This window comes from Daucus carota, chromosome 3, assembly GCF_001625215.2.
Source record: "Daucus carota subsp. sativus chromosome 3, DH1 v3.0, whole genome shotgun sequence".
Classification (NCBI taxonomy): domain Eukaryota; kingdom Viridiplantae; phylum Streptophyta; class Magnoliopsida; order Apiales; family Apiaceae; genus Daucus; species Daucus carota.
The window spans coordinates 9,736,242-9,752,381 of NC_030383.2; the positions used below are offsets into that span (position 1 = coordinate 9,736,242).

At 31.9% G+C, this 16,140-nt stretch overlaps 1 protein-coding gene and 1 long non-coding RNA gene across 2 annotated transcripts; both read left to right on the plus strand.

The window, feature by feature from the left end:
• Window positions 1–2,242: 2,242 nt before the first annotated feature.
• Window positions 2,243–6,045, plus strand: LOC108211453 (protein SINE1). The gene is made up of 3 exons (XM_017383058.2): window positions 2,243–2,504; window positions 2,837–4,164; window positions 5,192–6,045. The coding sequence occupies exons 2-3, from the start codon at window positions 2,848–2,850 to the stop codon at window positions 5,924–5,926; spliced, it is 2,052 nt and encodes a 683-aa protein (XP_017238547.1). The 5' UTR covers window positions 2,243–2,504; window positions 2,837–2,847; the 3' UTR covers window positions 5,927–6,045.
• Window positions 6,046–7,292: 1,247 nt separating this feature from the next.
• Window positions 7,293–8,851, plus strand: LOC135151098 (uncharacterized). The gene is made up of 2 exons (XR_010289607.1): window positions 7,293–8,136; window positions 8,543–8,851. It is a non-coding gene; the product is annotated as an uncharacterized LOC135151098 (long non-coding RNA).
• The last annotated feature ends 7,289 nt before the right edge of the window (window positions 8,852–16,140 follow it).

The window sequence follows — 16,140 nt, forward strand, 5'->3', positions numbered from 1 at the left end:
GAGTTGTAGTTTCATGCAGAAGGAAACATTGAATTGGTTAATATATTCATTAGAAAGTGGTGTAGATTGTAATGAGTGACTATCCGTGACCATAGATGCACTATTAATTTGAGCCTACCATCTTTACATGTAAATCAGGTGTGCTGGAGGAGTTTTAGTTTTTCTTGTAACAACTTTGTGTCCAGTTTTAGACTCGGTCCATCTGTCATCTGTCCCAACTCACACGATTTTCTTTTCAAAGATTAAAAACCTTTCAGTTCTTTTTCTTTTTTTGAAATAATCATACTTGCATATATAATATATTATCATTCTTCAAGACATAGAATATGTAGCCTATGATAACAAATGAGGTATAATATTCGCAATTAACACTTCCTCAAAGTGTTCAGGTGATTTGTTACCCCCTATGTCCCAAATTTGATGAACTAATTGATTTTGTACATGTAATTTAAGATGCATTGACTGTATAGTTTCGAAATTTATTTTTTTAGTTTTTCTTTTGTAGAAGAAAATTTCATATTTTAATTTTTATTTGCAAAAATAAAATTTCAAAAATAAATAATGTAGTTATACAGTCCATGAATTTTAAATTGTGTGCTAAAATCAACCAGCTCATTTAATTTGGGATGAAGGAAGTACATTAGTACAACCCTCTGCAATTGTATCCAATATAGAATTGTGTGCTAAAATTCGAGTTTTTGTTTGTCAAGTCAGTGTTACCACCGCCTTATTCATCTTAATTGCAATCTTCTGAAATGCACAGAATAAATTAAAATTTATATTAATAATTTGTAATTGTTTTAGATTTATATTAGTGTAATGTTATTTAATTTGTAATTGTTTTAGACTTATAATAAGTATGTGTAATGTTGGTTGGTTGGAGTTCCTGCACATCTATGAGTGGTAGTTGTTTGTATGACAAATTAATATAGAAGTCGAAAGAAATTTTTAAGTTATATAACTTAAATATATTTTATAGATAAAATTCGCAATAAATAATGAAACAACAATAAAACAAAACAATAATAGAGTTTTTTAGCCTGTTTTTTATTTTATGTTCTCATATCCACACAAAAACTATGCCGACTCCTTATATTTATTTAATATGAATTTTATTGAGTTGATTCATATTTAATTGATAGAAATTTTATACGGTTAATTCATATGTTAAATTATTCGATGAATCTATAATTTGTAATTAATTTAGAGTTATAATAGATATGTGTTACGTATATTTAATCCATAATTATTTTAGAGTTAGAATAGGTAATTCTAATGTGGGTTGGAGTTCTTTTAGACGTAAGAGTATTATTTGTTTGTATGACAAACTAATATAGAAGTATGAAGGCATTTTTAAGTTTAATAACTAAAATATGTTTTATAAATAAAATTCATTATTTAAATATATCATTTATTTTATGTTCTCAGATCCGCACAAAAGCTCTGTTGACTCTCTATATTTATTTGATAGAAATTTTATAAAGAATTCATATTTATGTGATAAGGATTTTGTAGAGTTAATTTCTAAGTTAGATTGTTTCGGTTTTAAAAATTAAAATATTTAGTTATATTGGGATAGAATTCTATATCATGAATAATCGTTATGTAAAAAAGTCCTGATCAATATATATGTCTTATATCTTTTAATAGGAGTATAATATTTTTAATATGAGTTTAATAATGATATAATAATAATAATAATTAAATATAATATATGATGACCAAATTTTGATAATCTGGTAGTGATGTTCCACCGAAACATGGTTTGGCTTATTAATAAAGGGTATTGATGTCAAAAGTATTAAAAATATCACATCTAAACATAATTATTCTTTATAAAATTTATTTCAATTAAAAGTTCTGTATCTAAACTTTTATTTGATATAAGAATTGAATTTTTTTATTGATTGTAGATTTTTTTTTACAACTCATGTGTCAAAAAGTTAAATATCAGTTAAAATAGGTCCAAGAGAATAATTTTTTGATTTTTGAATAAAAATTTAAACAAAATTCATTTTTATTAAAATAATAATTTATAAACGGTCGAACGAGTATTAGTGGGACAGCGGCGGCATTTTGTACAAAGATTTGAAAGGCATACAGACACAGCCTCGTTCACATTTTTAGCTATTCAAAGAAATCAGGGATTTTCTATGGTGTGACAAGGGCACACAATAGTCCCTAAATCCAATAAAAATAACTTATTTTGATTGGTGGATGAACAATAAATGATAATGACCCCCCTCATTCACATCGCACATTAGAAAGACCGAAGAAATTATTACACCTCACCCCTCTTTTAGCTCACCTTTTTGAGAAAATTTGAATCCCAATCCGCCCAAAAATATATTCCAATTCTTTCTTTAGTATATTGCCGCTGTATTAGTTTCAAGAACTTGTCATTCACAAATTTCTCAGAATAAAGCTCCCAGAATTTTAAAGATTAAAGCTTTCGATTGATGTCTGTAACAGCAAGAAAAGAGGTTTAAGCAGAAACTCATAAGGTATGATTTTTATGTTCTTTAAATTCTTGAAGTTTGATTGTTTTACATTTTATTCTACTCCAGATGTAAAAATATTGATAAGCCTTTACTTCTAATCTTGTTGTGGACTGACCCATGTAGATGATTTGCCCCATTTATGAATTTCTTATAATACATCGTGGGCTTGAACTATTAATCACTTGTAACGAATAATCGAGATAGGGATAAATCTTGATTAGTTATATTATTGTGTATTTTGGCAGCAAATGTGATTCTTGAGTAATTAATCAATTAGGTATATGCATTTTTTTGCTTATTGTTGTGATTTTTATATTGGTTATGTCTGATTTTAGTTTGATTAGAGATGGGGAGAAATGTTGGACCTGTGCTTCGGCGAGAATTGGATAATCTTGGAAAGGATGCTGATTGTAGAAAATCAGCTATGAAGGCGTTAAAGTCTTATGTGAAAAACCTGGATTCGGAGACGATTCCATTCTTTCTTGCTCAGGTTTCGGAGAGAAAAGAAACTAGCTCATCAGCTGGAGAGTATTCGATTTCACTCTATGAAGTTCTTGCTCGTGTTCATGGCCCGAGAATTGTACCTTACATTGATATTATCATGACAACCATTGGAAATACCTTAACTTTAAGTGTAAGATCATTTGCACTTCATCAAGCTTGCTCAAAGGTTGTTTCAGCAATTGCAAGATACGGGATTGATCCAACTACTCCTGAAAACATGAAAAGACAAATAATTCATTCACTTTGTAAGCCTCTTTCTGATTCTATTTTGGTTAGCCAAGAGAACTTATCTTTTGGATCTGCACTGTGCTTGAAGGCATTAGTGGATTCTGATAATTGGCGATTTGCGTCCGGTGACATGGTTAATGAGGTTTGTCAAAGAGTTGCTGGAGCTCTGGAGAAACCTATGCAGACGAACTCACACATGGGATTAGTCATGGCACTTGCTAAGAGTAATAGTCTTGTTGTTGAAGCATATGCAAGACTGTTAATACAGTCTGGATTGAGGATATTGAGTGCTGGGGTGGCAGAAGATAATTCTCAAAAAAGACTTTTAGCCATACAGATGGTGAATTGTCTGATGAAGTCTTTGGATCCTAGGAGCTTATTCTCAGAGCTAGAAGGGATAATGGATGAAATGCAGAAGTGTCAAGATGATAAGATGTCGTATGTCAAAGGGGCTGCTTTTGATGCATTACAAACAGCGAAAAATATTGCTAGTGAGAAAGGATCAAACCTCGAGGAGGATACAGGTTCAGTCAGTGGATCAAACTTTTGTAGTAATAATGGTTACTGGAGGAGAAATTTGTCTGATGCAGTTGATCAGATACCAATTAAAACATCACCAGAATCTCAAACTGTTAATTCATTTGCTGAGTATGATTTTTTAAATGAATCGCCAATTTCACACAGCTATGTGTCTGGTGACTTGGACTATGATAGGAGAGTGAACGCCCAGCTCTGGAGGAAGTTTGAGAATGGTGGACTTGATCTGTCATTCAAGGACAGAATATCTACAGAGGCAACCTCTAAAACTTTAATGGAATATACTGAAGAAAATAAATGTTTAGAGAACAGGGAATGTGCAAATGAATTTGCAGGTTTTCTGCAGGAAAGTTCAAGAGGTGCAGGCGTGAGAAGCACCACTCCTAGTCCTCAGGTAAAATTGTTATATTTCATTATTTCTCATCTGCTTAGTTTTATATGAAGTAGATACGGAATTAAGCATGACTATTGTTTTATGCGGCATCTGGTCATCTGGTATTGGATGATAGTATGATGCACACTGAGGGGGCGTTTGGATCGTCTATGGAAATGGGAAACGGGAATGGGAATGAAGTGTATGGGGATGGGTAATATAAAATCCCAATGTGTAGTTAGTGGATGATTTACCCATCTAATGGGAATGAGGTTCCCAGTTCAAGCAACTAAATTCCTAATCCAAACAGTAACGCATGGGCTAAGGGTTCCGATTCCTGTTTTGGGCTTATTAACTATGAATCAAACGCCTCCTAAAACTTTGTACATTGAACAGGTCCCAGAATGTTTGATATTAATAGACCATTGCAAATTTATTTTAAATGTAAAGCTGGAGTGGTAAAATTTATCAATGTGAGAATGCCTTTACTTGTATCTGTCATTACCTAGACACATTGTTAAAGTGGAATGGTTTTTCACTACCTATATTTTAAGGTACATGGTCAAATTAATGTTGCGTATTGGATTAAAGGTGCAAGAAATATTGCTAGTAAAAAATTCTTGCCTAAAAAATTAAATGTTAGGTGTGTTTCTAAAAGATTTTAGCTTTTTCTGCACCTACAGGCTGAACCTTACCAAGTTTCTGCCTATATCTGCCTTGGTTTTATCATTAAAAACCGACATTTTGTCTAGACGCTAGAACTCTGTTTAGTGTAATATACAAGAAAATGTATTCCCACTTTCCCTATTTTTCTATCCTTAGCAGCTAAAGAAAATGGGTAAAAGAGAAACGACCGACAAAAGTGAGTAAAAGATTTGCACCCTAAAAATGTGGGAAAATATAATTACATGCTTCTTAATGTTTAGCAAATATTTTATGCCAAAGAAACGAAGCCTCTTGCGTTGTTAAGAGTTGTTTTTTTACTTGGTACCTAGATGCCCATTCTAGTGGTTGTAAAATTCACATCTCTGTCATAACTGTCTTTCAGAGGTCGCGACACATGAATGTTGATGATATCAAAATCTTCACAACCCCTAGAAAGCTAATCTACTCGCTTCAAGATGAAAGCAGCGGGAACTCAAATATCTCTGAAAAGCAAAGCCGGCGGTATAAAAGCCCTTGCAAAAGCAGATATGAATCAAGTCTGTCAAAATGCGAAGAAACTAGCTTTTTAAATCATCCTGCATCAATGTATGACCAATATGGCTTCCCTCGTGATGTAAAATATAAGACCAAAAGAGAAGAAAATGTGTTTCTCACTGGCGAAGATTTCTATGGCAGCTCCAAATCAGTTTCTTCATCAGAAGCTGCAGCAGTAGGTAAAGTGCAGGTGTGGCAAAAGTCAGATTCCGCTTGCCAAAAAGAATCACCCGAAGTAAGCGTTCAGAAGCACTATCCAATGTATGACCAATATGGCTTCCCTAGTGATGTAAAATATAAGACCAAAAGTAAAGAAAATGTGTCTCTCACTGGCGAAGATTCCTATGGTAGCTCCAAATCAGTTTCTTCATCAGAAGCTGCAGCAGTAGGTAAAGTGCAGGTGTGTCAAAAGTCGAATTCCGCTAGCCAAAAAGAATCACTGGTAGTAAGCGTTCAGAAGCACTATCCAATGTCACTCCGCATCATAGTTTGGGGCACCTTAATCGTAGTGTTCATAGCATTTGTTTGCTTACCGTGGATTGGTAGTGATCAGGATGAAGGTTATTATCTTCCACCTACCTAATACTTTTCCTGATAATTAATGTAACAATCAAATTTTCAGGGACCTTTTATAACAACAATTGTACCTGGCATCGTGTCTGATTTCTGTTGGACCGTTAAACATTGGTTTTTTGAGGTTGACTTCTGATGTTAGTTATTCTTTCTGATGTGTTAGCTGATCACATGAGATCATTTCCTGTTACTTCCAGAGGCTAACATTTTCTGTTCTTCTTTCTGATAATCAATGATTTACTTCTTGCTTAATCTGCAGAGGTCATTGATTTGTCAAAACTGTCAGTTCATTGGGCTTTTTTGCTTCCTTTTTTTCCCCGAAAATATTCAGAACTGAATTTAGTCTTCTTTTTTTTGGGTCACAGAACCGAGTTTAGTCTGGACTATTTGTTATATACAAATTTCCGCACTAGTATGCGTACATGCTGATTGCCGCACTGTTACAATTTAATTCAATATAGGTTTGTTGCTGAAGTCAAGTTCATCCCAACAAAAAGAGACCCGAAATAATTGAGGAGATATTTGGTTCATGGTTAGTGAGTCGTGTTAACGAAAATCGAAACCTCAAACCCATGTGTTGGTATTTGAACTAGCAATTTTGTGATATGAAATGATAAACCAATTCCATTTCGAGGGTAAATCATTCTTTGTGATCTCTTTGAAATACTATTCTCATTACTCATACCATTCATCCTCATTCCGGCTCAAAATCCAAATATCCCCATATGCTTGTGATTACTTAGTCCTAGTCCAAAACTCCAGCGGGCTGTTGATCTCTACTTGGACCACAGCTGGTTTAGCCATAATAATCTGCACACAAATAATATGTACGAGAAAGTATTACCTGTGGATTACGAAGATCAAGAGTAAATCAGAAACAGTAAAATTACTGGGACTACCCGTAGAACAGTGCAGACGGCATCAGCAGCATAGTTTAGTGCAAAAAATCTGCAAGCCAAACACGAGCATAATAAAATGACTACTAAATTATAACAAAAAAGTTCACAAAAAGCTACAACAAATAATAGGAAATAATGCTCTTATCAAAAGTAGATGCTCATCAATTACAGTTTGAGTAAATTCAACATCTTGTTGACATGTAGATCCCAATATATTGATGCAGGAATATAATTTTAAATATTCATATGATTAGTAAGAATAAAAAAGAAAAGAAAAAACAAAAATATTACAAGTATAGAAAATAATTATCCTCTTATATATTTGTCAAATTGTTATAATTTTGGGTACTGACTTATCTGTATTTTGCATAATTATAAATAAATATCACAATTTAATTTATAAAAATGTAAAATTAATAATTTTTATAACAAAATCAAATTACTCATTCTTTTTATCGAATTTGAGAAAGCAGAGGAAAAAAGCCTTTCCAAAAATGAATTTGTTATAGAATATCCAAAACCATAAATGAAACAAATGACAGTTGTATAGGTCCGAAACAGAAGCCCAACCCGACCAGCCATCGTTATCACAAAACAGTCCTCAACCAAAAAAAAAACAAAAGAAAAGCAAGCAAACATCACCGAACAGAACACATTGAATATGATTAAAAAAATGGTGCCCATATTTCTAATTTTCTATCATTACCTTGAGATCTGAGTCAGCACCGCCCCACGCCGGCGAAGCCCCCCTCCCCACGACAACTCCACGGCGGCGGATCGCCGGAGATGGTGTTCAACAGCCCCATAATCGTCACAGTTGCCAAAGTATCCGCGAATGCTTGCCAATACATCGCTTGTAATCCGCAAATCCTCAACAGCGATCAAGTTTTGCATCTTATCTTCTGTTTCCCCTTTCAACAGTTCCGGCGATTCACGCTCTGTTTGTGCTCTGTTTTTTGTTGCCCTGCGAGGAATGTGTTCGTATCGGATTCCGACTCGGACTCCGATTCGGAGCCGTACGATTCCCACTCGGATTAGATTTTGTTGTATAGTAGTGTAACATGGTTAGATAATTATGATGGTTAAAGTTATACTGTTATTGTATTGAATGAATTTGTCATGTTTTGAATTAATAATGGAATGTGAATTTTGCGTTCGTTATGGATTTATTGTGTTTTTAGGTATGGTTTCTGTGTGATTGATGTGATGTGTTTTTGTGTATGGTGAGAATTGGTAACTGATTGGGAATTTCGGATCATGTGTTTTGAACATGTGAGGTTGTCTGGTTATGATTGGATGCGTGCTCCAACAAGTTTATCAGGTTAGTGTTTCGATTGTTGCTTGGATGATTGAAATTTGAAACCAGTTGGTGCTGTGTTAATTTCTATATGCCAGAAGAATATCTTGACCATCTGTTGCTTAAGTTGTTTTATTTTGCATATTTTTGGGTTTTACTACTTGCCTTGTATGTATTTGGGATGTAATTCGTTTTGGTTTGCTGTGTTGTGAATGATATTGGTTTGCCCATCGGGGGCTGCAACATTCTTTGAGTAATGTATTTTTCAAGCGATTTTTAGTTGATGTTATTTGTTTGTACTTGATGAAAAACTATATAGAATAATCTTTCTCTTAGCAATGATTTTATGTTGAATATATCCTTGGCATTGCATTTGATGGTTGATAGTATCAGTCCACACCGCTTTCGTCTCTTGCGCATCTATCCACAGGTGTGTTCCCAATCCACAACTCTCAATGTTGAAGCCACTGGTGATGTAACCCGAAGTTCAAATCTGAAGGACAATTATCAAGGCCTGTCAAGAAAAATACTCTCCTTGTGAGGTTTTGTAGCTTATAGGTATTGGAATGTTATTGTAATGGCTGGAAAATGGCTTATAAATTACAATTAATCATGTTATCTATTGCACAAAAGTCTTTAGTGGATAAGCACTTGGCAGAAAGTTCACTGTAAGATATAACATGGGATTTCCGCGGTTCTGATCTGTTTCATTTTATAAATTAGTTGATCCCATTGAAAATTATGTGTCTGTACAAATGTATGTGTCTGCTTCTTCTGTTCATGAATATGGTAGTACACTCTGTGCTTGGATATCGGCCTTTTGCATTCTTTGCTACTGTTCTGCTGCTTATTGCATTCTTTGCTATTGCTCTGTTGCTTATTGTCATGTGTGTGGTTCTTCTGTTCATGAACATGGTAATACACTCTATGCTTGGGCATCGGCCTTTTGCATTCTTTGCCTATTGTACGGTTGCTTATTGTCAGCCTTTTGCATTCTTTGCGTATTGTTCTGTTACTTCTGTTGATGACTAGTTGCTAGCTTGGGCAATGTGCCTTGTTATCTTGCAAAAAAGGGGTTCACTGTCTTGGTGATTATGAATTTTGAGGTTTTGAGAATGTAATTAAACATAATTTGATTATCTCTAGTTTAATTTCATGAACAAAGAAAAAAACGAATGATATGATAACATTAAACAGAAATATTTCGATGATCTTCATAGACGGTGTTATAACAAAATAAAATTAACTATTATTTTATTATATTAAAGGGGTATATTGATAATGCACCATTCTTCTACATATTGGCAAGATTGCTAGTATAATATTTAAACCAACATTCTAAAGTTCACCCAATCCTCTGGACTTAATAGTTCTCCTAGCTAGAAATTTACTCTCTCTACATATATTTTATTAAAAAATATTTGAAATATATATTTCAATTTTATAGGTTAACATGAACGGGTTATAAATAGTAAGTATTAATATCCATTATTCATATATCTTGAATATTTCATGCTACATTTTACACAAAAATCATCAACATGGGCCAATTGTAAATTTCAGTCTCACTATTCACGATATATTACAATACGGGGTTCATCAAAAATAGGCAACAATGGGTGAAGTGAAACCAGGTCAGCAAAAGGATAATGACAAAATTAGAGAATATCTCATCAAAAATAGGCAACAGTGTGTGAAGTGAAACCAGATCAGCAAAAGGATAATGATAAAATTAGAGAATATCTTCCTTTATCTCAAACAAATCAGAGATGAGTAGATAGACAAATATCATCAAAAATAGGCAATAGTGGGTGAAGTGAAACCAGATCAGCAAAAGGATAATGATAAAATTAGAGAATATCTTCCTTTATCTCAAACAAATCAGAGATGAGTAGATAGACAAATAAGATAAGTAGATAGACTAGAAAAATAGAAGATATCCTAATTTTTTTCTCATAAATGAAAATAAACTTCTCCCCATTATTTGTTCTATATAATAAATTTATAAATCAAATTTTAAATTATCAGTAAAATATGAGGAAGTTGAAATTCTTAATTTCTTTTATCAATATATTTTATTTCTGAAATTATATTTTATGAAATTTATATGATCACGTTATTATAAGCTAATTTGTAATTATTATTATTAAATTACTAATTTTAAATGTAATAAATTGTTAATTATCAATAAATTATCCAAATTATATGAACTAAAAAACAGATAACACATTATCCGATATCTGACTCACAAAATTAGAGATAAGATACACTCCAAGATAAGGAGGTCTATATCACCACCTTTTAAAAGTATTATTTATATATTGGAGTATAATATACACTATATAAGGATGTAAACGAGTTCACCATCATAGCAAAATAAAAATGGCTTCTTTTATCAATCAAATCATAGCAGTATTTCTCATCTTTATCGTAACATCTTCATCCTTGGTATGTTCTGACAAAGTTCAGATAAACCTATCAAACGATTTTGATAATTATGATAGCATGAATGTTGGCTGCAAATCGAATTGAGGCGAAGATCTAGGCACAAAATTATTAGGTCCAAGTACCAATTTCACCTGGACAGGTGACATCAATTTTCCCGAGGGAAATAAGATTTGGTGGTGTGTACTTGAAATTACTCCTCTTACAGGTTTTTATGGAAATTTCACTCTATTTGACATCGAAAGAGATAACACAAGATGTGGTCAAAGTTGCTTGTGGAGTGGAAGAGAGGACGGGCTTTACCTTTACATCCCTGCTAATGATGGTTATGATTTTCAGTTTAAATGGGAATAATTGATAGTTATTTATATGATTTTTTTTGCATCTTTTATATCTTTTACGGTGCATCTAAATGCTTTTCATGAATATATTATTCATTTGCAGAGTAATATTACGCAGAAGTTTTGTCATCTAAGTATGAAAATTCATTATAAATTCAGTTAATGTTATTGTAATGAATGTGGAAAATGGTAGATAAACTACAATTAATTATGTTATGTATTGCACAAAAGTGTTTAGTGGATAAGCACTTGGCAGAAAGTTCACTGTAAGATATAACATGGGATTTCCACGGTTCTGATCTCTTTCATTTTTTAAATTAGTTGATCCCATTGAAGATTATGTCTATTTCTTCTGTTCATGAATATGGTAGTACACTCTGTGCTTGGATATCGGCCTTTTGCATTCTTTGCTATTGTTCTGTTGCTTATTGTCATGTGTCTGGAGCCTATGTTCGTGAATATGGTAATACACTCTATGCTTGGGCGTCGGCCTTTTGCATTCTTTGCCTATTGCACGGTTGCTTATTGTTATCCTTCTGCATTATTCGCGTATTGTTCTGTTACTTCTGTTAATGACTAGTTGCTAGCTTGGGCAAGGTGCCTTGTTATCTTGCAGTTGGGGGGTTCACCGTCTTGGTGATTATGAATTTTGAGGTTATTGGGGAGCATTTCCTGACTATTGATATACCTGATTGTCCATTTTAACTGGAGTTTGCAAATTGCCTATTTTTCTTCAATCTTCTTAACATTATCCAATATATATAATGTTCAGGATAACAGTTATAACATATATGTTAGGATTTTTTTTTTTCAAGTTTTGGGTTCCAATGGGTCGGGTTTCGATTTGAAGTTAATTAATATCCAAAATCTAATTCCAAATCCTTTGGGTTTGAAAAATGAATTCAATTCAAAATATCAGCTTCAGTAGAATTTATTCAGATAAAAAATGGCCGGATATCTATAGAATCATATTTTACTTCTAACACTGCGGGGTCGTTTGTTTAATGGTATCTGCAATCAGGTATGGTGTTTGTCCATTACAAATTCATACCTGGTGTTTGGCAAAATCTCGAACCCATACTTTAAACCCTCAAAGTATGATGTTTTGATACCCAAGTGGGAAGGTGAGTATGAGCTGGAGGTATGAGATGCATTCATTTTTTATTTTTTTTGTCTCTGTTTAAGTAATGAAATATTAATGTTTGATACAAAATTAAATCAATGATGCAAAAATATATAACAATAATAATTTTATTAATATCTTTAATTAATATAAATTAATAACTTATTTTTCAAAAAAATTGTATATATTGATTCCAACACTCAACCAAACACATGATATCAGATGTGATACCTCAAATCCATACTAGCTTAACCTGATTCCTCGTTCCAACCTCATACCACTCCTCGAACCAAACTACCCCGCTTGCATCTCAGCTTGGTGATTTAAAATAGTAATATCTTGGAATGTAAATTGACTTATTTTCAAAAGTCCGAAGTCATGAAACTTTTAGATTAGCATTTATCTGAGGTAATCTATATATTATCTACTATTAGCATTTTTTGCCCGTGCTATGTATAAGATTAATGATTTTTTTTATCCAATTAACTTATACATTTTTATTGACAAATTGTTATGAAACAATAAGATATAAGTTATTAAAGTTAGTGTGTATATTCTTTAAAAATAAGTTAGTGTGCATATTCCTTAAAAAAAAGTTAGTGTATAACAATTAAAATAATCGATTCATGTTATTGACATGCGGTAATAAATGTCAATATTAGTGAAGATCAAATAAATTTTGACTATTTTTTCTTATTTGCACATGAACTATAGTAAGCTATATCCATCTATCCGAAAATTTTAAACAACTAATATATACTCCATCACATTGGTGCCAACACAAAAATTCCATCATTATACTTTTAAATTATCATGTAACTAATATAAGATATATCATTTTTATAAATGAAGAAATATAAATATAATATCACTATATTTTATACAAAAGTCAAATGGATTACGAATTAGATAAGTAGATAGACAAATAAGGTAAGTAGATTGAGAATAAAGATATATAGATGATATAAGATCCGTTTTTACTGTTAGTGGAAATTCGAATGGGGAATGAAATAAAGTGCATGAGAATGAGAGAAATGAAAAATTGGTATCTAATTAAGGAGAAGGGTAATGAATGATTACCCTCCAAGTGAGATTGAGGTTCTCATTCCATATCACAAAATTGCTAATTCGAATACCAACACATTGATACACACCACTTTACTTCAATTTCATTAAGTTCCGCACATTTGGGTGGGAAGGAGAATAAATTCTTAACATAATTAATTGTAAGTTATCAATAAAATTATTCAAACTATTAAATTAAAAAATAACTTTCTATTTATAAGTAATAAGCTTCCATAAGTGACACCATCACACTATACTATATCAACCTTATAAAATTAGAGATAAAGATACATTTCAAGATAAAGAAGGTGATATTACTACCTTTAAATATATTGGAGTATGATTTACGCTGTGAACTTACACTATTTAAGGATGTAAACGGGTCACCATAGTTAGCAAAATAAAATGACTTTTTTCATCAATCAAACCATAGCAGTACTTCTCATCTTTATCGTAGCATCTCCATCTTTAGTATATTCTGACCAAGTTCAGATAAACCTATCAAATGATATTAGTTATGATAACATAAGTGTTAGCTGCAAATCCAATACAGGCAAAGATCTAGGCACAAAATTATTAGGTCCTGGTACCAATTTCACCTGGACAGGTGACATCAATGTTCCCGGGGAAAATGAGATTTGGTTGTGTGCACTGCAATGTACTCCTCTTAAAGGTTATTATGGAAATTTCACTCTATTTATCAGCAAGAGAGATAACACAAGATGTGGTCAAAGATGCTTGTGGAGTGCAAGAGAGGACGGGATCTACCTTTATATCCCTGCTCATTTTACTTACGAATTTCAGTTTAAATGGGAATAATTAATAGTTATTATATGCTTTTCTATGCATCTTTTATATCTTTTACGGTGCATCTTAATCATGCTTTTCATGAATACATAATCCATTCGAGGAGTAACATTATGCAGAAGTTTTGTCATTTAACTATGAAAATTCATTATAAATTTAGTTAATGTATATGTACGAATGAGGGGATGCTCATTGAACTACATATGTTCTTATTTCAAGATCTCTTCGACCCGACTTTCTAGCTTGTATAATTTTTGTGAACTTTTTTCAATATGATTAACTAATGGTATATGTATATATATATTTTTTAATATTTTGACTTTTGACACACAATTTTACATGATTTAAATGCACAATAAAATATACTATTTGTGATTCAATTTTTTGATCAAATATTTTTATTCAGAAAAAATTAAAAATTAAAAATATTAATTATTCATTCAAAATACGTGGACTAAGAATCACAACATCAAAAAAAAAAGAGTGAGGATATATCTAGGCCCATGTTACAATCATTTTCTTTAAACACAAATTTTCGAGTTTGACAACCTAATTTAGGAACAAGAAAATATTTGTTCTTAATTGTCGAAGGAATATTGACAACTGTCATTGAGAGACTGGTCAACCAATCTATCAACAACTTGCTAACCGATTATCGACACAACTTTCACAATTTTAAATTTGTGTCGCTAGTGATGACGCGAAAATGCCCCAAGAAAATAGTCACGGGTTTAGCAATTAAAATTGGCAACATAATGCAGTTTTTGTTAACTTTTCTCGATAAAGTCCCGCTAAATGTCATGACTACTTTAGCAAATTAAACAGAACTTATTTGTAACGTGGTAGTAACAAAATTCTATCGCACAATACACACATATAGTGATTTAGTGATTTTGTTCAAACATTTAGTGATTCTGTTCAACACATTTGTATAATAAGAAATTTGTATTTGAGCACTTGCTTATATATGTGTGTGTGGAGTGAGGTAGATAAGAATTAACTAAGTATATTAGAAATAGTGTTTTTAAGGTAGTGGGTTAACCCAATAAAAATAATTGTATATACTCATTTCGTCCCAAGTTATTTGTCTTGTTTGACTTTTTCTGGTCAAACTGACCAAATTTTGACTGAAATTTACATATATAAAATAATTAGAAAAAATTATGAAAAATATATTACTAGAATCTACATCTATTACACTTTAAAATATTCCGAAACATTGAATATATATGTTTTTATTTTTCTTTGAGGATGCAAGTGTTGTTATTTATATTTCTTTAATATTGAAAAAATATGAGAGATAAGATGGCACATAGACTATAGAGATAAATATGTCACACTATGATGGCATCTCATTTCTGCTATGATGTGAAGTTTTTTTTTTTTTTTTTTGAAATGATAAAATTTCATTAAACTAAAAGAAGAGATACATCACAGAGGATAGTCACTACAAATTCCAATAGCTAAATATCTAGAAATAGCTTCCAACCAACTATAACTCTCTCTTGAATGAAGAGCAGCTTAGGCAAGCACATGGGTAGCTTTGTTGGTTTCCCTAACTAAAAAATTTATATTTTTACATCCCGACAAATCTACCAGATGCTATGATGTGAAGTTTAAAGAATAGAGATAAGGATTTGCTCTAGAAGATGATAGTTTGAACTTTATCGTTTGTATGGGATATAGTCAGTGACGGAGCCAGGAAGAATTTTTAGGGGGGCCGGAATGTAAATGCTTTTAAATTTAAAAAATATCATATATTAGCATTAGTGATAAAAGTCCATTTATTTTAGATTTTTGTGAAAAAGTTTAATCATTTTATTTAGAAACTTTAATTGTTTAACTACCACGCCGTCTAGGACAGAGATTTGAAAGAACGAGCTGCAAACAGGGAGACTCACAGACGCGACAAAGAAAGTAAAATGATATTGTCTAACATGAGAGTCCATATTACTAAAATTTATAACGAATGATATAATTTTATTTTATAAATTAAATAAATATAAATAATATAGTATTATATGTAATGCTACATTTGCAAAATTGGATACAAAATGATATGATAATTAAAGTGATCATTTTAATTGGTGCCATTTATACATATAAACATTCCTTACAATCAAAACTTAACACATATCACTGATTTTTTTTACCAAATTTTGTAAATAAAATATTTTTCTAATACTATATAAGTAAAAAAATCAAAATCTAGGAGGGACCGGGCACCCTCCAGCCCCCCCTCCCCTC

Bases quoted from the DNA above. Each gene is read 5' to 3' on its own strand.
- LOC108211453 (XM_017383058.2), top strand. From the start codon at position 2,848: ATGGGGAGAAATGTTGGACCTGTGCTTCGGCGAGAATTGGATAATCTT. The intron at 4,165-5,191 runs GTAAAATTGTTA...ACTGTCTTTCAG, and splicing joins GCACCACTCCTAGTCCTCAG to AGGTCGCGACACATGAATGT.